The 26,060-nt window shown below is 37.4% G+C and overlaps 1 protein-coding gene across 1 annotated transcript in view; it reads right to left on the bottom strand.

Moving 5' to 3' along the window:
• SATB2 (SATB homeobox 2) overlaps window positions 1-26,060 on the bottom strand; it is a 191,414-nt gene that overhangs the window by 112,547 nt on the left and 52,807 nt on the right. The window contains exon 4 of the mRNA XM_009237943.4: window positions 116-242. Coding sequence (XP_009236218.1) covers window positions 116-242 — 127 coding nt within the window. The remainder of the gene's footprint in view (window positions 1-115; window positions 243-26,060) is intronic.

The raw sequence follows: 26,060 nt of genomic DNA on the forward strand, positions 1-26,060 counted from the left end.
CATTTTGTCCAATGTCCAGAAATTAAGAGACAGGACATGCTGATCTTTGCAGTGAATCTATGATGGACGGAGCAGCTCTGACAGCAAGGAAAAGCAGATGTTCAGAAACACCCACCTTTGTAATTGGATTTTCAACGTCACAACATGATAGACATCTTGTAGCATGTCGGCCACTGTCGCGTCGGGTGCATCTGTCACATAACTGAGGGGGAGAGGGTTCCACCTTCCCAGCTTGATTATTCCTGCACAGGGAAGAAAAACATAATAAACATATATCTGCTATTTATTAAACCTCCCCATTGTTTGTTCAATGTTAAGAAGGTCATTCAATCATCAACATCCAAGGCCCACTCAGATATTTTACAACCCAGTGCAATAAGCTATTTCTTTCTGGCTGACAATTGAGTTAGTTAACTATACAGGAAGATGGGAAGGAAAGAATGAGGTTTAATCACAGACAATCAGTTCTTTTATGTTTTCCTGTTTCTTAAATTACTTAGAAAACCATACGGATACTTCCTTCCCCCCAGAATTGTTTCACATTCTAACTTAAGGCTGATGCTAAATATACAGGACTGCTGATTTCATAGACATAAAAAAAAAGTAAGCCTTAAGTAAATATAAGATTCAGTTTTGAATTGTACAAGAAAATTCCTGTGTGTGGGCTCAGCACGCAGTTACATCCTGACTGTGGTGCGATTCCCAGTGCGAACAGCATTTGGAGCTCATGAAGCAGTTAGAGTTCGCTCCCATATCTGCGTTTCAGCAGGCAGTGGGGTTGCTTTCCCAGGCCAAATGCAATACCACGGTGATTGACCACAGATCAGAAATAGCAAAGATGCCCTCAACTTCCTTTCTTTTTTTTATTCCTCAGCTCTTTTGACAGTGACAATAGCACTTTTTCCCTGTGGATTTCCTGCTGCATATGGTAAACATGCATAACAATGAAAAAATAATAAAAATCCTTTTTAAGCTTGGGGTACGTAGAGCAGCAATTTTAGGAATACCCTTGTTAGAGGAAGATTCATGGGATGGTTTCAGCAACATACGGTGAAAATGCTAACTTATTCATAAGATAGGCCCATTTTATCTGGTACACAGGGCACACGTAACATTGATGAAGAAAAATAGAGAAACCCATTTCACATGCGACACAGGGTAACAAAAATTTTATTTGTAGGCGATGAAAAATCCCATGGTCTCCAGGATGTCAGAAATTGCCACACATAAAAAGCAGTGATGCTTTAGTGATAAAAGAAAAACAGCATTTTTATTTTTGACAATACAGGTGAGTCCAACTACACTGTTCTTTAAAAAATATATTATCATCAAAGAGAGAAAACACCTGTGTACCCAAGTGAACTTTTAAGAGCTTCACAAAATGACAGCTACGGGGCAAAATTCCAGCAATAGGAAATGGACTTTCTGGTCAGGGCACGTCCTGTCCAAGATGAAATAAATGAATGCGCAATGCTTGACATAATGCTTGAAAACAGGGAATAAACAGAACAAAAATATTAAAATGATACACTGTTTCAGTATTAAGATTTAACAATCTGGTGCTGAATATGCTGCAGTATAAATAGTGCCTGGACTCAGATCCAATAAAGTAACACAGCTCTCATTCATAGTACCGTATGTCTCCAGTTCTGGCTCCTTAAGTCATATTTCACTTGCCAAGAAAAGCTGTTTTCTTGCGGGGATAGTTTTCCTAACATTCTCTCTCATGACAATGAAAAGTGCACAGCACACAGCATGTAGTAGTCATGAAATGAACATCCAGGGCCCACTGGACAGCCACCCACAAAAGAGTGGGTCTGCTTCCTTGCTTCTTTTACTCCTGACATTTGCAAATACTAAAAAGAAACCATGTAACATGTCTAACATATTTCCTTTTTAAAAAATCATTCTACAATTTTAAATTCCTTTCAAAAGTCATTATCATGATCACCCATAAGCTGAATATAAATTGGCTGTGTTCTAAAGTCACACAGATAATATATGACAGAATGGGGGGGGAATGAAGTTGACAGTTGTGCACTATGATAGGCAAGTAAAAGAAGCAGATTTTGTGGGTCATTTTGGTTACTAAGACTATGCAAGTAATATAAAAAAAAGGACCCTACAAGCTTCAACGCACAACTCTACAAGAGATTCATTCAAGCTGTTGTGGTGTCAGTAGTTGATTCCTTTTTATTGTAAAGAAGCATTCCATTGTAAGCATACACCACACTACAGCCAGACACAACAGAATATATCTGTATGATTTCATTTATATGAAATACAAGAACATGCAAGACTAATCTAATGGGGATAGAAGTCAGAGGGACAGAAAGGGGCATTACATAGACAAGGACATATGGGGATTTTCTTGTTTGGCATGGTGGTTGCATGGTTATACAAATTGTCAAAATTTATCAAACTGATCACTTAATATCCATATATTTTTGTATGTAAATTATACCTCAATTTTTTAGAGAGGGGAGGGAGAGAAATCTCTACAGGAAATAATAGACAACTCATTCTACTGGAAATAGAATCTCCATATAGGTAAATTCTTACCCCACCTTGATGAGCCGGAAGAAGACTTGTTTGGGCTGGAATTAGACACACACAGGTGTTTTAACAACACTTAATACCTCCACATAGAGCAGCTGCTACAGTTTGGTTTCTATATCTTGGAAGAGAGCTGTTGGCACATGCTATTTTCCCAGGCAATGGGAAGTGTGTGCTTTTCCTTTTTTGCACCTTATTAACTAACTTGCACAGTCCTAGAAGTCATGGTCTCTGCACAGCTATTTACCAGGGTCTGCAGGTACAAGATCTGCTAGGAGAGCTATGGCCAGAAGCCCACTCTACTCCAGTCAGGTAGAGGCTTGGAGTAACTCTTAATGAGCCTTTCCTCCAAACAGGGTCTCTGTCTAACGTACTGTATTAATCCTCTTTGCAAATACATTCTTTAGAACAGTCCTTCTTCCCCGATATAAAATAGACAAAAATATTACTTGGAATAGTAGTCAAGTGTTAATTGAGGAAATCAAATTGGGAAGCAGTATACCATAGTGACTAAGAATGCAGGCTTCCAAGTTAAATTGCCTCTGTTCACATCCTGGCTCTGTCACCTACTAATTATGTAACCCTACCAAGTTACTTAAAATTCTCCATACCTCAATCCTCTCATCTGTAAACTGGAACAATAAAAGTACTGATCTTACAAGAATACTATGCAGATTAAATGTAAAAATTAGTAAAGAGCTTGAATATAATTTAATCTCAAAAATTTAGTCATTCTTTTGACCTTTTTAATGTGTCTTAAAGAGAAGAGATAGTTTATTTCAAAATACATTGACTCAAAAGATTTTTGATGATTATATTAGCTTTCAGTCATGTGTCTATAAAAGACTTTTGTTTTAAATCACAAAGGAGGAGTATACATCAATGTGTCCCATCCTCTATTCCCACCACTTCCCCATTCATTTCTTCCATCCTTGCTCCTCAGTGGCTTCTTTCCTTTGACCTATAAGTAGATTCACATCTCCTCTACTTTTTTTGTTTGTTTGTTTGTTTGTTTCTAACACAGGGTCTGGCTCTGTCACCCAAGCTGAAGTGTACCGGTGAGATCTCAGCTCACTGCAACCTCTGCCTCCCAGGCTCAAGCCAACCTCCCACATCAGCCTCCCAAGTAGTTGGGACTACAGGTATATGCCACCACACCTGGCAAGTTTTGTACTTTTATAGAGACAGGGTTTCATCATGTTGGCCAGGCTGGTCTCCAACTCCTGGGCACAAGCGATCTGCCCACCGCAGCCTCCCAAAGTGCTGGGATTACAGGCATGAGCCACTGCACCTAGCCCTCCCCTACTTCAAAACAAACAAAAACACTACGACAATCTCTCTGTTCCCTCAGTCTCTTATTTTCTGCACCATCAAATCTAGTATAAGTGTACCTCCAATTTCTCCATCAGTTCTTTACCCCTGAATATCTAGTTTCAACTCCCTCCATGAGGAAATGGAGATTCAGAAGGGATGGGTTATCTTAAGCAGCCTAGGTAATATTATTAGCAAGTAGCAGAGCTCAGATTCACTTCAAAGACCAGGCTCTCACTCTTCTCGTTATCACACTGGCTCAAGTGAGAGGCAAACTAGAAGAAAAGACTGGTTCCAAGTTTCGGGAGGCCATGAATGCCTGACTCAGTAGCACACTGTATAGGTCAAAGGTTAGGAGTAAGGTCCGCAGTCAAAGGTGAGTTTACACCCAGCTTCCTCTGCTTGTCACCTGTGAGACTTTGAGTAAATTGTTTAGTCTTTCCATGTGTCCATTTCCATATCTGTAAAATGGGGATAAGAACAATGCCTACCCTTTAGGGTTATCATGAGACTTTACATGAAAAGGAGACTAGCACTGGGACTGCTACATAAGTGCTCCATAAAACTTAAGGGACAATAGATCATTGTAAGTTTCTTAGTGTACACATAACAACAATAAAGCAAAACTTCCAGAGATTAATTTATACAGGTTGAGTATTCCTTATCCAAAATCCTTGGAGAACCAGAAGCAATTCATATTTCTGATTTTTTCAGATTTTGAAATAGTTGCATTATACCTACCAGGTAGGCATCCCAAATCCAAAAATTCAAAATTTGAAATGCTCGAATGAGCATTTCCTTTGGGCACCATGTTGACACTCAAAAGATCTCAGATTTTGGAACATTTCAGATTTCAGAATTTCAGATTTGAGATGCTCAACCGGTACTGGACTGCAGGTGGATTAAAAACGGCACGCATTCCAAAGGGAGAAAAAAGAACTGAAATAATTCAGGTCGGTATGTCTAGTTACAATTACAACAGCCTCTTCCTGGCTTCTACGGAGGGATGCAGACCCCACCAATCACTCCAGTGTAGTGAACAAGGACAAAGAAGCAAGAACAAGTTATATGGTCATTGAGGATAATATTGTAGCACTAGAGAAATGTCAATAATGATGGCATAACTTAAGTATACAGATGTTATTCCCAACATTCACATTCTATGAGTAAGTTTTGTAACCCCAATTTGAAAAATGAGAAAAACTAGTGATGATTAAATTACGAAATATTTCATACGCGTGCGCACGCATGTGCACACACACACACACACACCCCCTTGAGTTCAGCCAGGAACACAGCAGATGCTAAATGCATGGCAATTTCCATTTTTTCTCTGAAAATTTATCACACTCTCACTCTGTCTAGAGTACTGATCCCCAATATTCACTTCTAGAAATTGTCTATATTATTGCTGAAATTCTGCCATGGGAATAATTCCAACCCTGATAACCCACCTGAAGTAATCCTTTCTCTATAACACGGTACAATAAATATTCTTGGTTGGTTTGTATACCTTATAAAAAACTTATTCACAACATCCCTTTATGTTACTTTACAGTTTGCAGTGTTTTATACAACCATTAGTTTATAATTATGAAAACAGCCTGGACTCAGCATTCTACCTGGAAGTAAGCTGAAGGTCAAAGAATGACTTTTCAAGGACATAAGTGGATGAAAACCAGGACTAAAACCTAGGCTTCATTTTGCAAGTTTTTGAACTACTGGGCCAATATCCTTTCTGCTCAGCTCTGTTACCGATGCCCTGAGGATGTACCCACGTCCAAGTGCCCAACCACACAATGGGCCCCTGGAGAGGAGGGCCAGAGCGCGTCCACAGTCACACATCAGGCAGTGTCTGGACATTTAATGTTAAACCAAGGAATAAATGAGACCAAAGAGCAAACAGGTGACGTCACAGTCCCAGAAGACTGAAGAGCCAGTTAAACTTGGGACTTCTCTGGAAAAAACAGTTTCCCACAACAGTGCCATTTCAGACATAAACATTGTTTTCCAATCATCTTTATTATTTACAAGGAATTTGTCATCTGCAGACATTTAGAAAATGCTTGGTGTCGAAGACTATTACAGATGCTGTTTCAAGGTCTTTGAGTCACAAATTATGGGCCTTTATTTTGGGGTTGAAATTCATATAAATGTTAACATGATTGAATTGAGCACAGTATGAATAAAACCGTCTATATCCAGACAAATCTGTTCACTAAAATATAGAGCACCAATCCACTCAATGTGTAATGTGTACAGACCAAATAACAAAATGCAATTGTAGGTAAATTTCCCATTAGTGATATAAAATTAGATTGGGAATGGAGGCAATTTTTGTCTAAAATTAAAAAGATGCAATAATGGAAACCAGTTTTTTATTTTCTCAATGCAGTATTCTGCCAGAGTTAAAGAGCTGACATTTCACCAAAAGAAATATCAATAGTTGTTTGTGTTCATGTTTTTGGTATTTATCTCAAAGAAAACAGTTACTATTCTCAGTAAATATGTAATTCACATTTTTAGTATCATTTGCCTCTATATAAAAACAAAAGAGTGGTGATAATACACATTATAGTTGATCAATATTTGATTCAAGCTTTTAGAAAGTCAGTCATGTCTGAGGACAAAATAAAATGTGATAATACATTATAATCAATGAGCCATTAGAAGTGTTTGTATTAAGCATGAAGCATTCATTCAACAACTTTTTTCTTGTGTGTCTCCAACAAAAGTCACTAAGATGCAAAGATAACCTCAATATATACTGTCCCTGTAATTATGGAGCTCACAATTGAGCAGAGAAGCTTATTATTGCTAAACACATAGCTAAGTGAAACCACTCCTAAAATAAGCCAAGATGATAGCTTTTACCCCTGTACCTCAAATATGAGAAATATTTACTTCATGAAGGCCTACAATAGGCTGCCTGTGAAGTACATGAGAACAATTCTCACAGTTTGCAGTGGCATGTAGACAGATGCTGATAAAATAGATATATATTGGGTATACTGCACAATAAAGCCTACAGTTCAATCTGTGAAACAGATATAAGCAACCCAGCAAAATATCCAGCAGTATTCTTAAAATTCAGCTGGATGGATAATTTTCTTTTATTCCAGGTGCATTTTAACATTAACTTTTAAAGCAAAATGAAAACTCAGCCCGAGAAAAAAAATGAGACATTAGCTTTAATATCCAAAGGCTGGGGTTTGTATATCTCATAACTCCCTGGAAAAGATCTCTGCAAAAGAGTGTCAATAAAAACCCCAGCCTTAGAAGAACTAAGCCTTGGGGCTTCTGGTTCTCGGTATTATTTCCACAATACCAACTGCTGATGAGGCTCCTTGTAAAAATAGGAGAACTCATGACATTGATTGCATCTGTTTATCCTCCTCAGAGTGGTTGTGTTCATATGCTACAGCATATAATTTTCTGTTGTTCAGCTATGCTTTGTTAAAGAAATTAAAAACTGTCTATCCTATATAATAAGAACATAGAATTATTTATCCATAAATCAGTTCACAGGAAATCACTACCCAGCAGTATATAATAATTCAGCCTGTGTTTCTAACCTGTGGCCTGACTGTGGTATATCATCAAATTGCAGCAGCAAAAAAGACATAAATTGTAGTTATTATTGCTAAACCTGTGGTGGGAATGACTTTTCAATGAGGAAAAAGAAAAAAAGGCAAAACAAAAATGGTTTTTGAAGTATACATATTTTCCTTTTTAATGCATAGTTTAGCAGTACCCCAGTACAACTTATTGGAATAAACCTAACTCTTCTACACCTTCTACTTTGATTTTAAGGATTCTCTATATATATATATTTCAACTGGCTTGCATTGGGGTAAAAGTAAGTGGAAAATGAAACAGCATTTTTGAGTCATCTTACATTATTCAAGTGCCTTTATAACTTACACAAATTAATGAAACCTCACAACATACTTGTCTGGGAGCCTACAATGGTTTTAATCCTGCATTCATGACAATACAAAAGGAAATGCCAGACAAAAATAAATAATTCAATGATTCAAAATATACACTGAACATATACTGTCATGAATTTATCTAAAAATCAAGAGATGCAAGTGTGTGAGCACACACACACACAACGCACTGTTTCCCATCCCCACAGATAACTTCTCTGTTTGCAAGAATTCCGGTAACACTGACAAACACAAACAAAGTAGGTTTTACCTTTAAAAATACTAACCTGTATATTTAAATCATATTTCTATCTTTCAGAGGAAATTATCAAGAAGATTATTATTTAAAAATCAAAATTAATTTTACAGTACTTTCTGAATAAACTATAGTGATACAGCTGTCTGTCACACTTTTTTTTGAGCTGACTACCCCCTTACACTACAGAAATGTTCTATTTTAGAAATATATACAGTACCATTTGGTGCCTTGTAATTCTATACATGGCTTTTACAATTTTGCGGCATAAAGATTTTGTCTCATGTAATAGATGCTGCTTCACATTTGCGAAATGTTATGTTACAACCCTGACTTTTATTAGATTATTTAATATAAGCACTAAGTAACTAGACTAAATTAATAAAAACCTTATTGAAAAAAAATGGAGAGGGAGAGAACAAAATTATTCCATAAATTAAATAAAACTTTCTGTAGTTAGCATTTCAGAAATCTTTATTTAATTTTCAGAATTCCAGTTCTTCTGTAAAACAGCCAAAATATTGGTCAGGATATGAAAAAAAAATGTGGTTGGTGTTTAGTTATTTATTTCATAAGAGTGCCATTTAAAACTATTACATGGAGGAATAAGACAAATGAGAAAGAAAAGTGTGATGAGAAATTATTTGGGGTTGGTTCTAAACTTATGTCACTGGTTGAAAACTATTTCATCCAGTACATATTTTCTTATTGTTGTTCTAAGTTTAATCATTTTCTAAAAGAGTTTTAAATTAAAAAACTCATGTTGGCAGGTAATGCAAAGAAGCTTCTTTTTTCCTCCTTTCTATTCAGAAATACATTTGCATAAAGAGATTTCCCCCTAGCATTTGTCCCCCTAAAATATCTTCAATAATCAAAGACACAAGCGAAATACTCTTTTAAACATACTTTGCTACATTCTAGCAGATGCTATTCATAACTTATGTTTAGCCAATGCTTCTGCATCCTCTAGGGTAAGAGGTATATACTGAAGGTCTAAGAATACAGTTGCCTCACATCTTTCTCATCCTAATTAATTATGTGTATTCTTTTCAAATGTTGCAACAGGTTTTCCTGAGGACCTGGCTTTCCAGGTACTCCGTGTCTGGGCTTAATATCCCTGGAAACTCTCTATCAATTGCGTGCTCCCAGTTATATATTCTAGAATTGTCCTCCAGGCATATTGTGTTTCCTACAGTTTATGGTTACATAATACCTAATCTTAGGGGCAATATTATGATGGCATGTAGATTATCAAAGAAAACATCACCATATATTAATAATATGAAGGCAAACATATATTCATTTATGTTGTACATTTTTATTCATGTTCCAACTAACCTGATTTCACAGTAATTCGCTAAGAAACTACAATACATAGAAGCAACTACGGCTATAACTGGTAGAAGTGGCAACTGCTTTCGGTTTGAAGATTTTGGGGTTTTGTTTTTGTTCCCTTTAGAATATTTTAGGCCGGGCGCGGTGGCTCACGCCTGTAATCCCAGCACTCAGGGAGGCCGAGGCGGGTGGATCACAAGGTACAGAGATCGAGACCACGGTGAAACCTCATTTCTACTAAAAATACAAAAAATTAGCTGGGTGTGGTGGCAGGCGCCTGTAGTCCCAGCTACTTGGGAGGCTGAGGCAGGAGAATGGCGTGAACCCAGGAGGCAGAGGTTGCGGTGACCAGAGATTGCGCCACTGCACTCCAGCCTGGGCGACAGAGCAAGACTCCATCTCAAAAACAAAACAAAACAAAACAAAACAAAAAGGAATATTTTAATAAATTTTACTTTCAATGTTCATATACATATCAGGGACATTTTCATATATACACTATTAAACCTAATAATGCACACAGTTTCAGATGTTTTACATTTAAAGATATTCTGACAGTTCCTTGATTTACATTTTTTGGAAATGTCATATTTAAAGGCTGCAAACCAAATTTTAAAATATTCCACTACCATTTTAATGGCCAAAAAAGAAGCCAAGAGTCCAATACACAGGAGTTGTTCTCTCGGTAGGCAAATGTTTCTCTAATTGAATCAAAAGTAGACTTACAGTCACAACATACATGGCGATAAATAATGACAATGGCCTATTTGAGCCCCAAAAAATATTCAGCAATGTCAGAAAAATGCCATATAAATTGATGGGCAATGGAACTGTGGTAGAGTTAGAGGCTATTCCCCTTGCATGTCTAGCTATCCTGTGGCAGCTGGACCACACAGTTAGAGATAATCTGGAGGGTAGAAGAGGTCACAAATGGGTTGTTTTTCTCTCCAGTCCCAGGAATTTGCAGATTACTAAGAACTGTGGTGTTTGGAGTGGTCAGATTAAGTAAATGGGTTCCAAGTTCATCTGTAGAGCAGTCACGGGCCTCATCATGGCCTCTGAAACAAAAGCTCCAGGGGTAGATCCCAGGAGATGCTGGTGATAAGCCAGATTTGGACATCACTGCCCAGGGTGCCCAGTAAAAAGCAAGGACTGGGGGCATCTAGATTAATCCACTAATTCTCCTTAAAACAGCAGAAAATCAAAATTCCCCGATTCCTTTTTTTTCCCCTCAATTCACTGGCAAATCTCATTACTGTTGAAGAGAAAGAGGAACATTATGACATGTAAGTAGGAAAGCAGGGCTAAGGTGCACTGTAACTGTGTTTTATTTCCTTTTAAGTGTGAAGGACTTGGCATAGGCTGAATAGACAACACCCAGGAAAAAAAAAAAATAGTTTCTTGTGTATTAATAAACTTGAAGCTTTTTTTTTAAACCATATTTAGACTATAAACCACCAAAAGGCAAAGGTCATGTCAATTTAACTTGTTCTAACAACTCTGGCTACAGCCCCATAAAATGAGGATGCCTAAAATACTGGGTGTGTGTATGTCACATACCCACCTTTGTTTGAAGAGCGGCAGCCTGGCAATCAAGAGATCCCAGATCTTGGATCTGCCCTCTGTTGGATGCAGCTCTGCATCTGTGGATAACTCACTTACCCTCTCTGGGCCCCTATTTTCTCTTCTATAAAATGGGGAGTTAAAAGCTAAAACAAGAAACAAACTCCCCTGCCTGACTCACAAGATGGTAATTACAATAAAATAACATGAGTTAAAGTGCACTGAAAATTATGAAGTCCTGTATACACATATGTTGGCATTAATGAATTGTAAGTCAACATAAAAGAGGTAAGCATTACATTTTTTAGGATGTTTTTAAGGGAAAGTTGCCTTTACTTAAAGAAGCAAAAACTTGGATCTTCTAAAATGTCACCTGCTAACACGGCAAGTCATCTGACATGGTCCAAAAGACCCTAGGATAGGAAATTTGTCCTAGCTTACTGACTGGGGCCACTTATTCTCTTTGAACCTCCGTTTTGCCATCTGTAGGAGTGTCCACAATCAGGGAAGGCATCAGGGACCACCCACAAATGATCCCAGAGAGCCTCTGTTACAAATGATCCCAGAGAGCCTCTGCACTTAAAAATATTTGGGACCTTTATTCTTCACTAGACTGTAAGTTCCACAGATAACACAGTGCCTGGCAGATCGTAGAGGCTCAGAGATAAGGAAAGAAGGAAAGGAGGGAAGGAGGGAATAAAGCTGGAAGGGAGGAAGGGTCACTGTGCCGTGGCCCATGGGCAGTGCCAGCTTTCTTTGCAGGTTGACCTTGTGCTCTCAGACCCTTCCCCAGCATTCTGCCAACCCCCAACACATGGAAAAGTGAGTGCCCATACTCTTGGTACCCTGGATATCCAGGAAGACTAGCCCAAGAGATGTTCTAGACACCCGATAAAGGCACAGAGAAGAGCCTCAATAGCTGAAACCCTCAACCAAATCTTGTGGAATCCACTACAGTCCCAGAGACCTATTGATAATCTCCATGGCCCCTTGCAGTTCTGACATTCTAGATCAAAATGACGCCCCAAAACTTTGGGGATTAATTATGATAGCTTTGATGACTGTCATTTTAAAAACACACTAAGCCTTCAAAACTGGAAATAAAGTCAACATTGAATTGGTAGATTGATTTTTCTGCCATTAAAGTTCTATTTTTCTTAAAAAAAAATGGCAAGCATCCAGCTTTTTGTTTCTCAGGAAGGGCTCATTTTTAAACTTTCAAAGTATAGTAAACAAATTCTAAATTCAGGATAATTGAAGGTCTGCCAGTTGGTGAGCAAAACAACAATGGCTTTCAGATCAACCGAAAAAAAAAATATGGCTCAATCAGGTTTTTTTAAATTGAATATCATCCAGCTGACTGCACTTCTTCCTAAAATAACAAAAGCTGCTGCCTACTGACTACTAATGGACTTCTCTCTATCTAAATAAATATAATTGTATTCATTAGTTCTTTATGTTAAAATTATTAAAGAGTAACTTTCCCCAGGACACTTTTATGTTAATGAAAGACAATAACACAATCATTAGGACAAGATACTCTCAGATCAATTTTGCATTTGCATAGTACCCAATAGAATAAATTGTTTACATACCTCCACAAATAAGTAATCCCCTCTTCTTAAAGATATATTTGTATATGACCAATGAAGCCCATAGCATAGACCACATAAATAAATAAATTTAATTTGCTCAGGAAGTATGATGCTGAAAATTGGGAGCAAGGTACAAAAATCTCAAAATTATCTGATTATAAATACTAATAAATACCCTAGGAATCACTGATATATGAAGACCCTCCACATGTAGACAAGATTTACTTTTATTCAGAGCTTTAAGATATAAAACCCGGTAAGAAAGATAAGAAGGTGGCAAGAACTGTATGAGAGCTAATACTGTGGATTTCTATTACATTCTATTAGAAAAAAGGCCGTGGGCCAGGCTCTGTGGCTCATGCCTGTAATCCCAGCACTTTGGGAGGCTGAAGTGGGAGAATTGCTTGAGCCCAGGAGTTGGAAACCAGCCTGGACAACATAAAGAGAAACCCTGTCTCTGCAAAAATAAAAATAAAAATAAAAAGCCAGGCGTGGTGGCATGTACCTGTGTCCCAGCTAGTCAGAGAGCTGACAGAGTGAGACCCTGCTTCTAAAATAAGTAAATAAATGAATAAATAAATAAAAATAGACAAAAGCCTGCAAAGGGGTCCCAAGAGCTAATCTGTCATGTGGATTTTTTTTAATTCAACCATCCTTAAAATGACTTAAGTGGTGTTTCATTTTGATTCTAATATATCACCATCAACTTCCCACATCTAAAAGGAAGGAAAATCAAAAATCAAAATATATTTAGTCACTCAAGCCACTAACTTAAATGAAAAAAAAAAAAATGATCCATTTAATCTCATTTCATGTTGTTTTATTTTGTTTTGCTTTCATTATTAACATACACATTCTATAATACATGGGGAGAAAAGCATGAAAATATTCACTACGATAAGACTGATTTCTTTCATGTCTAATTTTCTTTTTTTTTTTTTTTTTTTTGAGACGGAATCTCGCTCTGTCACCATGTCTAATTTTCTGAATACAGATGAGCCTTTGGATACTGATGACACCTTAGTGGGCCCCAGTTTACCTCTACTCATTTTTAATTGGTTCAATCGTGTTTTATCATAAGCACCTTATAATAATCCATCAAGAAATTGGGCATTTAAGTTTATCATGGTATTATTATGTTGCTACACTAGAAGAAAGTAGTTAACCAAGTTACCCAATATTATATTAAAATTAATTTGTACCAGAAATAAAGAGCAAGTCATTAATTTTTAAATTCTGATAACAGTTTCCAGTATGAGTCAAGGTAAGCTAAATTTTTGTTAAGTTAAAATGCCCATGAACATTTCTTTATCAGTTTGTGGTTCTTGCACACTTGGACACATCTCAAAACTGGTCATAATCAACCAGAAACCACCTCATTCATCTAAGCTAGCCTGGTGTCTGACACTTGGTAGACACTCAAAAAAAAAATGCTTGTATAATAATATTGAAACATGATGTTCTAAGAACTGTAAGAGTCCAAAAATGATTATAAATTTCTTCCCCAATCACATCTATGTGACAGATAATTTTAGCTTTAATTAATTTGTACTTCGCCAAACAAAATTAAGAAATAGGAAACAAAAGCTTTGCAATTCTTGCCCTTGCTATCAAATTACTTGAAGACACAAAATACTGGGTTGGGGTAGTATATTCAATAATGCTTCTAATAAATCAGAATAAGGCCTTTAAAAATAAATATTTTATTCATCCATAAACCACTTAATGGGAAGCAAACCCACGTAAAAGACTTCCGTATGTATTTTGGGTGTAGCTACTTCTCTCTCTGGTCTGTCCATGATGATGCAGAATGTCAACTGTTAAATGTGTTTCTTACTCCTCCATGGGCAAGAAATAATTTGGGTTACAAAACGACTTCACGTGAAACACTGCTTATGCTAAAGCTCCAGTAATTTTCAATATGGGCTAAATTAGGCAACTGACAAAGCTGACTTTACTTTGTGTAAGTCTTTATGCACCCAAATCTGCAGATAGGGCCCAATTTGTCTTTTTGAACTTCCAGTTGCTGCTTAGTTCATACAAACCTCTCATTCTTTTCCCACAGAATACAATCATTGGTATCAAAATATTTTCTTAAAAATGTATTCTAATAGAGTCATAAGAGATGCTTGATAGTTCCATATTTATTGTCTCCATTATCTTTTTGGAAGATAATTAATGCTTCACCCAGGGGCACTCAAAATGGCTATTGGAATTATCCAAAAATTCAATTGCCCAGAGTGGATATCCTTATATAGACATTCATTCTGGATAATTTAAGATACTTGTTATTACAAGTGTAAGGCCTACAGATGTGTTTACAAAAATGAGAATAACATTTTGCATTTGGAATGTAGAAGAAAATGACCTCTCAAAGTAGCTTCAGTATAAAAGGAGGTCACGGTCCCACCGGTCTCTAAAAACCACGATGTCCTCAGAGAGGAGCCAAGTGAGGATGGAGGAAATCATAAATGCTGAGGGTAGTCTGCCTCAGGTACACACTGAGAAACTGCTCTAATGTAACCTGACCCACGGTTATTAGTGAGCACATCACTTTTGTTGTTACCTTATTCCCAACAAATTCATTTCTGCTTTAATGGAAAAGATCCGGGTTCACACTAATCAGGCCCAACGGAAGGCCATATTAGCAATTTGGCAGGTGCCCGAGGGCCATACCTAATCTGCATAAAATGAAGCAGATTGCAACCGCCCTCATCTTTTTTATTTTTAAACTGGTTTTTGAAGCAGAGCATACATAAAATCTCAGAGGGAGAGACAGGAGATGCTAGTGCATACATTTTCCTTCATGCATTTATTTTCATTCTTTTTGCACAAACCATCTTCCTGAATGGCTGTTTACCTAAAGAAGAATAACAAAATAAAAGGTGCTAGGAAATGGAGTAGGCAGTGATCACAAATGCTTAATAAAAAAAAAAAAAAAGTCATGTATTTTCATAGATCTTCACAATCCTCTCTAGTATACTTTCAAATCAGTTTTAATTTCAGTTTAGTGTTTTTATGTTTTGTGAAGATATGCTACACAGAAATATACCTTGAATTTGGGAAAAGGCTGCAGCTAGCAGAGACTCCAAATCTAATAATTGTTGTTAAATCTATGATATGCCTAATACAGAAAAATAGTATATTAAATATCACCATTATCATCTCAACACTGGCTTCTGCTAGTCACAGAATAATTTAAAGTGACAGTGCTCTTTATACCCAAAGAATTTATAATCAAAGTCATTCAGTTCAAGTATGAGTGAATCTGAAAAATAACTCAACAATAATGAATAGTAACTAATATAAGCCACACAAAATTTGGGAAAAAAGAATAAACACACAAAGCTAAGTGTATCAGATAATTTTTTAAAATAGACTTAATGTAGGCCTAGAAGTCCCAAAGAAAACCATGATGGAAGAATTTGGCTTTTTTTGCTTTAGAAAGATATATGAAAGATGGCCGGGCGCGGTGGCTCACGCCTGTAATCCCAGTACTTTGGGAGGCCGAGGTGGGCAGATCACTTGAGGTCAGGAGTTCCAGACCAGCCTGACCAATATAGTGAAACCCTATTACTACTAAAAATACAGAAATAAGCCAGGCATGGTGGCGTGCTGCTGGATTTCCAGCTACTCCGGAGGCTGAGGTGGGAGGATCACTTAAATCCAGGAGGCAGGGTTTGCTGCTCTCCAGCCTGGGCGACAAAGACAGACTGTCTCAAAAACAAACAAACAAACAAAACAGAAAGATATATGAAAAACAGTAGTTTAGCAGAGTGCTACGGGACAAAAGAATGTTACAAGTGAAATGGTTCCACCTTAAAGAAGTTATATTTTAAGTACATTTCATTCACCTTGTCAGGATGTTAGAAATTAACAACAAGAAATAAAGAGTGACTAGTGGTTTGTGGGAAGAAGGTAAGAGGATCCTGAAGTTGCTTCTCAGGGCAATGAGAAGCCAATGTAGACTATTAACACATGATTAAGAAATACTAATCTATCAATAAAAAAACAGACACATGTTTTCTAGACTAGAGAATCTGGGTCACAGGGAACTGCTGAATAACCTGGGCCACACAGGAACGAAAGACTACTGCAGTAGAAAGAAAAAACAAAAAGAGGATGAGCACTGGTAACCTTGAAGAAAACAACAGAATCTGCAGATGGGCAAAACAGAAAAGCAGGTAGCAGAATACATCCCCCCAAACTATGCTATTTCTCATATTGATTATTTTGAGTTGAAGACAATTGAAAAGCAGACACAGATGCACACATTAATTAACTTCTATTTGTTTTCCTCTTGTTAATCTCTCTTTTGTCATTCAATTTATAGGGTCCTGGGTGGAGAATGGCTCTAGGGGGTAGAAGAAAACATTAAGTTTTTCCTTAGAATCAGAGGACCAAGTCACCCACACTCAGTGCCTCTCGATCTCCTTATCTGTAAACAAGATGATGATGGCCTCCACCTCAAAGGGTTTGTGAGGACATTAAATTAGGTAATACGAATTTGGGTTCTCTATAAGTTTTAAACATTTAACCAAATGTAAACTACTATTATTGTTGATGTTATAAAGAGTAAACACAATAATAAAGAGCTAAAATGACTGATTTCTTGTTTAGAATCTTAGAAGATTCACCAGGTTTGACAAGTGTGGAAATAAAAAAATAAAGACTCACAGAATGAAGACTACTATTTTTTCTAACAGTGGGTAAGAGAGTAACTCCTACGAGCTAAGTAAATCTTCAATAAACTGAATTTGAAGTGGTGCTGAACAGCCAATCTTTGAACTTCTAAAGATAAAGATACAGGCAAGATTTAGGTCGGGCATAGTAGCTCATGCCTGTAATCCCAGCACTTTGGGAGGCCAAGGTGGGCAGGTCGCTTAAGCTCACAAGGTCAAGACCAGCCTGAGCAACATGACAAAATCCCATCTCTACAAAAAAATATAAACACTAGCCAGGAATGGTGGGGTGTACCTTTAGTCCCATCTCCTAGGGAGGCTGAAGTGGGAGGGTGGCCTGAGCCCAGGAGGCAGAGGTTGCAGTGGGCCAAGATCCTGCCACTGCACTCCAGCCTGGGTGACAGAGCCAGACCTTGCCTCAGAAAAATAAAATTTAATTTAATTTAATTTAATTTAAAAGATTTTACAAAGTAGAAGAAATTCATGTTTGATCAGGTAAAGACATAGAACTATGAATTCTTGGGAATGAAAGCCATTTTGTAATTTCCTAGTGTGGAAAGAAGTGTTTTCCAAGTGACTGCAAAGACCCTGCATTTGTAAGTTCTTGCTGCATGCCAGACCCTTTATCATTGTATTAATTTTCACAAAAATCCTACGATATATGTATTAGTCTGTCCTCACATTGCTACAAAGAAATACCTGAGACTGGGTAATTTATAAAGAAAAAAGTTTAATTGGCTCACGGTTCCACAGACTGTAGAGGAGGAAGCATGATGCTGGCATCTGCTCAGCTTCTGGGAAAGCTTCAGGAAACTTACATTCATGGTGGACGGCAAAGGAGGAGCGAGGCAGCTCACATGATGGGAGCAGGAGCAAGAGAAGCGGGGAGGTGCCACACACTTTCAAACAACCAGATCTCGCGGTAACTCACTCACTCACTCACTATTGAGAGAACAGAAGTCGGAAATCCACTCCATGATCCAATCACCCCCTACCAGGCCCTACCTCCAACATTGAGGATTATATCTCCATGTGAGATTTGGGCAGGGACAACACTGAAACTACATCAATATAGATATTAACGTCTCCATTTTAGGTTAGAATAGATGACTTGCCTAAGGTTACAAGGATGTTAAATGGCAGACACTGGGATCCAAGTCTGCCTGACTCCAAAACTCATATTATCTTCCTCAGAACAAGGTACTTCTTATCCTCTGGAGAATGCTGCTTAGCCTTTGAGACCCAACTCAAACAGTATTTCCAGAGGGAATAGCACTTTTCCTATTCCCTCCAAGAGAATTAATCTCACTACACTTTGTATTTACTCATGAGGTGAAAAACTATACAATTCATGTGAAATCTCCTTTCCTCATTGAAATGCAGGCTACTCGATAGAGCTCCATCTTAGACCTCCTTGTTGCTCTAGCACTGAACTGAGCACCTGGCATAAAACAGACATCCAATAAATATTTGGCAAATGAATACCTAGAATTTAAAGACTCCAAATTGCCACCAAGTAATATGATACCAATTCTTTTATGCTGTTATTTTTATTAGCCATGTGTATTTATTGAGGGTCAACTATGAGCCAGGTAGAGTTGCACTAGGTGTTGTGCCATCAACACATTTATACATTATGCCATTTAATCTTCACATTATTCCTTTAAAGTAAGATCCCCATTTTAGAGATGAAGAAAAAACCAGAAGCAAAAAAATGATGAAACTATTTGCTATTTGCACTTACATAATAATGGTAAGACAATGATAATAATATCATGAATGAAGAGTCTATTTGTGGCAAATACAGAGCTAGGATTTAACATCCTTTAATTTTCACAACAAACCAATGAGGTAGGTGTTATCATCACATTTTGCAGATGAGAACCCCAGAGGACAGTTTTTCGAGATTACACAGCTAGCAGGCACCATAACTATTTAAATTCATATTTTTGACTCCAAAGCCCACATTCTTTCCACTATACCAAGATCTCTTCTATATTATGCTGCTTAAGTCTGTCTTAAATACCTGAGAAATCTCCAATTGATTATTTAACCTACATTGGTTATAGTTTACAAATGAGTCAGTAAGAATTAAAAATAACAGGTGTGGTAGGCAAAAGGAGGTCCAGGGATGTAGGCCTGATTCAACTAATTCAATCAGGTGTATTTTGTTGGACCCAAAATACCATATATATCTTTTGAACATAAAAAGCTGTGCCATGCTAATATTCTCTATCACTAAACTTTCTCATTCATTCATTCAATATTTCTGGAGTGTTTACCCAGGCTAGACATACAGGATGGTGAACAAGATCGACATGGTAACTATACTCATGAAACTTAGTTCTACTTAGTCTCACCAATAAGAAAAGATATAATTAAAAATTTAACAAGTGCTAGGAATGAAAATAATAGGATGAGGCTGGGCATGGTGGCTCACACCTGTAATCCCAGCACTTTGGGAGGCCAAGGCAGGCAGACTACGAGGTCAGGAGTTCAAGACCAGCCTGGCCAACACGGTGAAACCCATCTACTAAAATACAAAAAAAAAAAAAGATTAGCCAAGAGTGGTGGCGGGCGCCTGTAATCCCAGCTACTAGGGAGCCTGAGGCAGGAGAATTTCTTGAACCCGGGAGGCGGAGGTTGCAGTGAGCCAAGACGGCACCACTGCACTCCGGGGCGACAGAGCAAGACTCTGTCTCAAAAAAAAAAAAACAAAAAGAAAGAAAGAAAATAATAGCATGTTATGAGAAAGAATAATCAGGTAGTCAGGGAAAATGGCCCAAGGGATTAAAAAATAATAAAATAATCTGCCTTGCAAAGAGTGGTAAAAAGAGGTTGCTACGCAGAAATATGGGGAAAAAAATGTATGATGGTCATAAAACAAGAAAGTCTGCGCTGGAGTGAGAAATTCAGAGAGGCTGGCAGTATGCTTGGAGAGTAAGTGTTGCAGATGCAGATCAGAAGAGATTAGAAAGAGCTTTGCAGATCACGGCAAGTATTTGTATTTCACTCTAAATTAAACAGAAAACCCAGGAAGGGTTTTAGACAGATAAATGGCATTATTTAGTTTCTGTATTTAAGTCATCATTTAGGTTACTAGGGGAGGCTGCCCTGAAGTGGATCAGAAGTGAAAGGCGGAGACACCAGCTAGGAAGCTGTTGCAGTGAGCCAGGTGAGAAGGGAGGGCCACCTGGACCAGGTAGAAGCAGTACAGGTGGAAAAAATCAGACACTTCCAAATCTTCCTCAAGATTTGATACATTATTGGCTGGGCACGGTGGCTCACGCCCATAATTCCAGCACTTTGGGAGGCCGAGGTGGGTAGATCATGAGGTCAAGAGATCGAGACCATCCTGGCCAACATGATGAAACCCCGTCTCTACTAAAAATATAAAAATTAGCCAGGTGTAGTGGCACGCACCTGTAGTCCCAGCTACTCAGGACGCTGAGGCAGGAAAATCACTTGAACTCAGGAGGTGGAGGTTGCAGTGAGCTGAGACCGCGCCACTGCACTCCAGCCTGGGTGACAGAGCGAGACTCCATCTCAAAAAAAAAAAAAAAAGATTTGATACATTATCTAGCCAGGCACGGTGGCAGGTACCTGTAATCTCAGCTACCCAAAAGGCTGACGCAGGAGAATCGCTGAACCCAGGAGGTGGAAGTTGCAGTGAGCCGAGATCGAGATCGCACCACTGCACTCCAGCCTAGGCGAGAGAGCAAGACTCCGTCTCAAAATAAAATAAAATATTTGATCCATTATCACTGAGCTCCTTGGCATTAAAAAATCAATTGCATTGAAGGGAACATGAAAGTTTCAAAGGTACTAATAATGTTCTCTTTCCTAAGCAGAGTGGTAGGTACAAAGGTTTTTGTTTTATTATTCTTTAATACTATGTATTAAGTAATATATGTATACATTATACATTACTTATATTCTTTTGTAAGCAGAACATATTTCATAATAAGACATTTAAAAATATCAATGCTATGGGTTTTAAATGACGCATATCTTAGAACACACAGATCTAACAGTCTTGTCATTTCAGGCAGGCTTTATAAATCCCTCAGTTTGACCTTTCAATCAGGACAATGAAGCTCTTTACCAGCTCAAATTCTAATGAAACAGGTATATTCTAAGTCCAGGTTAACTGTAATAACAAGAAAACTAAGTTAAATTTAAAATCTGAAATTTGACAGTGTTAACACCTTAAATGTCAGTGAAGATCAATCATGAATTTGTCAACTGGGCATAGAATGCAGACTTTTAAAATTATTGTCTATTATCCTAGTTAATGAATCAAAACCATAGAATGATACCCACAAATGTTTATTAAAGAGTTATTGATAATATTTTTAAAATTCTAAACAACCTGTGTAAAACCAACAGAATGGATGTGTAACTTATGTTATACTCACACAATCAGCCATTACAAAAGGATTAAAAATTAATGCCACGACAAAATTATTAATATTGTAATATTAAGTGAAAAACTTATTGTATTGTATAATATTGTATATTGTTGTATAATATTGTATAATATTGTAATATTAAGTGAAAAACTAAGATATATAGATAGCCAATTGCCTATAAGGAAAGAAAGAAAAGAGACTATGAGGGGCATAAAGCGGATTTTAACTTTATCAGCAAAATTTTCAAGGTAAGAAATATCTTGGGTCACAGGTAACACCAAGGGGGAATTTTATTTTATCCTTCACATCATTTTGTATTTTTTATATTTCCTACAATGGGTGTGTTTATTACTTTTAAATCGCTGTGCTTTCCTTGCAAATAAAGCAAAGCAACCTACATGCAAAAAGGAAGCTATTTGCATTCAGAAATCTCAGTTTTTTAAATAAATTCTTGACTATTTTCGGATGAGAAACCCTCCAATTTAGAAATCTTTATATAGAAACATGAACAGTTATAATGTTGCCTAAAAGGATATTAAGCAAGAAAGGCTTGATATTCAAAGTGGCTGGATTGGAACACCAACAAATTAAATCAATCTGGTCGGTTAGCAAAAATTAAGTCCTCCTCTATTCAACCATCTATTTAGCAAACATCTACACAGTGCCTTCTGGGATGGCAGGATACCAACCTGACAAGGAGGACACAGGGAATCAGAAGTCAATCTGTCAATAAGGTGTTTATTATTCCTGGCTGGAGAAAGAGTAGGTAATACACAGACACCAGGAACAAATGAGCAAGTAAATAATCCACATGCAGGTGCCGAAGAAAGGCAAAGCAAGAGGAAAGGCCTCTAAACGCTGTACGGAGGAACTTCTTGGATGAGTAAGCCTCTCAGATACCCAAGATGACTGCCAAAGGGGACATGTAGCCAATGCCTCCTCAGTGAAAGCAGTGGTAACAACACGTCAAGAAAAGAGGCAAGGCCTTTCACATGAAAGCAGCCATCATGGCGGCCAGCACTCCGGACTCCCGATGTGGACCTACTCGCTCTCATTTAGCTTAAGTTCTCTCTGTAGAGTGCCTAATGAATGATTATTATGTTAACAGATAGAAGACAAAACATAAGTGGCACCTCTAATTGATATAACCAATAACTCTCAGTTAATGATTACTTACTGTAATTAAAATAGTGCACATTATTTAAAAGTTTTAACATACCACGGGGAAGAACAATACAAGATATAAAATGGCACAGTATAATTCTGAGTGCAACCATGCAAAAAAAATGTATCATTTAAATCAGAGATTATTCATTTACCATATATTCTTAGCATAAGGAAAGTATATTCATTTAAAAAGTATGAACCCTATGAGTATTGCTTTAATGCTATGTGTCTTTTTAGATGCCAAAAATAAACAACGTTTATAAAAACATTGTTTTAAACCAAACGCTGTTTAAAAAAAAAAAATCACACAGATCACAAATAAGTAACAATTTTTTAAAAGCAATTCGACATTTTAAATTTTTGCCTCCAAAGTATTATATCACATCGATCAGAATACCAGACTACCCTTTTTATTTTCCTTTCTGGTTATGCCCTTAAAAACACTGTGATGCTCCTAAGAGCTTTAAACTTGTAAATAACCCCTCCCAGAAGCGCAAATCTCCATATCTTAATATCATGAAAGCTGGAACTGTAAAATAAAATCTGTTAGCAGCTGAAATCTTAATGAGGTTCTACAAAGAAGAGGCTTTTCTGCAATGACTCAATGCATGGAAACAGTTGAGTAATTATAAATGCATGGGCTGAATGTGAGTTGGCAAATATAATACCACAGAATGTACCCAGAACTAGGGTTGTCCCAGTTCAAATGAGACTATATTCCTTTACCAGTACAGGCAAACAACTAACCTGAAATGTCTTTGGCTAAGAGATAGGTGTGAGCCCATAAAATTATGTCCCTTGACTCCTCATTTACATGGTGACAATCTGTTCTGGCCCACCAGCAGCCTGTTCAACAACAAAGCACTTCAGAAAGAGCTCTGCATAATATTGGTTTCATCAGACATAATAGAAGCCAATGACAAATGGACTTAAGTGGTGGCTCTCAAAACTTGGGGACATCAGACTCCCCCATAAAGAACTTGAGAAAAATGAAGATTCTGGGATCTACCACCAGGGGACCCAATTCACTAGGTTTATATGAGCCCAGGAATCTGCACTTAAAAAAGCACCCTCCAGCCAAGCAGGCTGACCCAGGTAAATACAAGACTAGGGTATGTGCCCTGGAGGGAAATAGAGAAAGGCTGGAGAGCAAATGCAAATGATGGGTGGAGAAAAGGAGCTGCATTTTTTGGGAGGATGTATGGGGAGTACTCCACCACTATCACTTTTTCAGGGAAAAGGAAAGCAGTTTCCTCAAAAGTGTCCTCTGAACCTTCACACATATAACTGTAAACTTAGAACATGTCCTGGAAATATTTCAGTACAATTATTCATGGTAAAGAAATCAAACTCCACATGCTTATTTCCGGTTATACATAGTTTTTTAAAAGAAAAAAAAAAGAAATAAAAAAGCTTCAGGGCCAAACTCTCTCAAATCCATTCTTATTTAGAAATTCCAAAAATTTAGGAATGCTTGATTATATGAATATTGCATGGGTCAAGGTAAGTGGAGTGGGTCTTCGTTCAGTCCATGGGTTCTAGACTTGCAGTTTCAACAACCCTGGATTAAAAATTTTAAGTAAATAATAATAATGCAACAATAGAGAATACAAATAAAAATACAGTATAACACTTACATAGCATTTACATTGTATTAGATATTATAAGCAATCTAGAGATGATTATTTAAAGTATACAGGAGGAGGTAAGGAGGTAACAGGCAAACACTATGCCCTTTTATGTAAGATGGACTTGAGCATCCTTGATATGTTGATATTCAAATGAGTCCTGGAACCAATCCCCCTGGATACCAAAGGATGATTCTATTATTATTATTCTCTGCTTACCATAGATAAAAACCAGGCAGAGTCTTTATAATTAACACACCTAAACATGGTAGAAAGTTAAAATGGAAACACTGTGAAACCTTATAGTTTTATAATTTTGTTTCCACAATTTTTATTTATTTTTCCCTAAATCTATTAAATTCCAAGCCCTATATGTTAATATGTTTCATTTTTACAATGTGCAGTCCTTTGTGAGAAAGCCCAGTGAAATATCAGCATTTTCCACGGATAATCTATACCACTGGAAAAACAGAGGTTTCAACAGAGCCTTCTAAGAGCTGCAGGCTGCCCCCATAGTCATCTGGCTTATAGTACTCATCATGGAAGGCATAATATAATAAATATGTTTATGAAGGTGAACTATGCTGGGCTTAAATCAGAAGAATAGACTTTTGAGAGACATGAAGCCACAGGTTTCTCTGAGGTACCAAAGACCACTTCTTCTGAAGGGTACAATAAGGGCATTCTGAGAGGACGTATGTATTTTATAGTTTAGGAAATGACATTGAAAAGCTGAAAAAAAAAATGGGTGTAATTCCATGGATGAAATCATGTTAGGGGAGATGGTTTAAAAGAGTTGTGAAGCTGTGGAAATATTTGTATGATCACAATTATGAAAAAGATAGGTGGGCATCATCATGAGAAATAATAGTAATAAGAGTAACATTCATCGTGTACAATGTCACTTATCATTAAAATAATATCTCAATTAATCCTTAAAACTGCCTTAAAGTAAGGAGGGTTCTTATCTTATTTTACACATGAAGTATAGAAAAGTTGGCTGGGCGCGGCAGCTCACACCTGTAATCCCAGCATTTTGGGAGGATGAGGTGGGCAGATCACTTGAGGTCAGGAGTTCAGGACCAACCTGGCCAACATGGTGAAACCTCATCTCTACCAAAAATACAAAAAAATTATCAGGAGGCTGAGGCAAGAGAATCGCTTGAACCCGGGAGGCAGACGTTGCAGTGAACTGAAATGGCACCACTGTGCTCCAGCCTGGGTGACAGAGCAAGACTCTTGTCTCCCCCCCCCCCAAAAAAAAAGAGAGAGAAGAAAAGAAAGAAACATAGAAAAGTTAAGTAACTCCCTGAGGTCAGATGCCCTAATAAGAGGTGAGGCCAGGATCTGAAAGTTATCTCATAATCTTAAATTATTAAGACTAGGTAACTATTATTGAAAATGAAGCAGAGAAACAAGTAGGAATCTCTAAGAATCTTATCAAAGAGGTTACAGCCCAGGAGATCTAAGATAAGTGAAACCTCTAACTTTGACAAAGTTATTAAGTGAACTCAGGAACTTAATGATGATCTAGAAAAACATAGGACAACTGCTTGTGGGAGATGATGTCATGTAAAAATATAAAGAAAGTGGAGGCAAAACTACCCAATTACCCACCTATTT

This window comes from Pongo abelii, chromosome 11 (genome assembly GCF_028885655.2).
Source record: "Pongo abelii isolate AG06213 chromosome 11, NHGRI_mPonAbe1-v2.0_pri, whole genome shotgun sequence".
Taxonomy (NCBI): Eukaryota; Metazoa; Chordata; class Mammalia; order Primates; family Hominidae; genus Pongo; species Pongo abelii.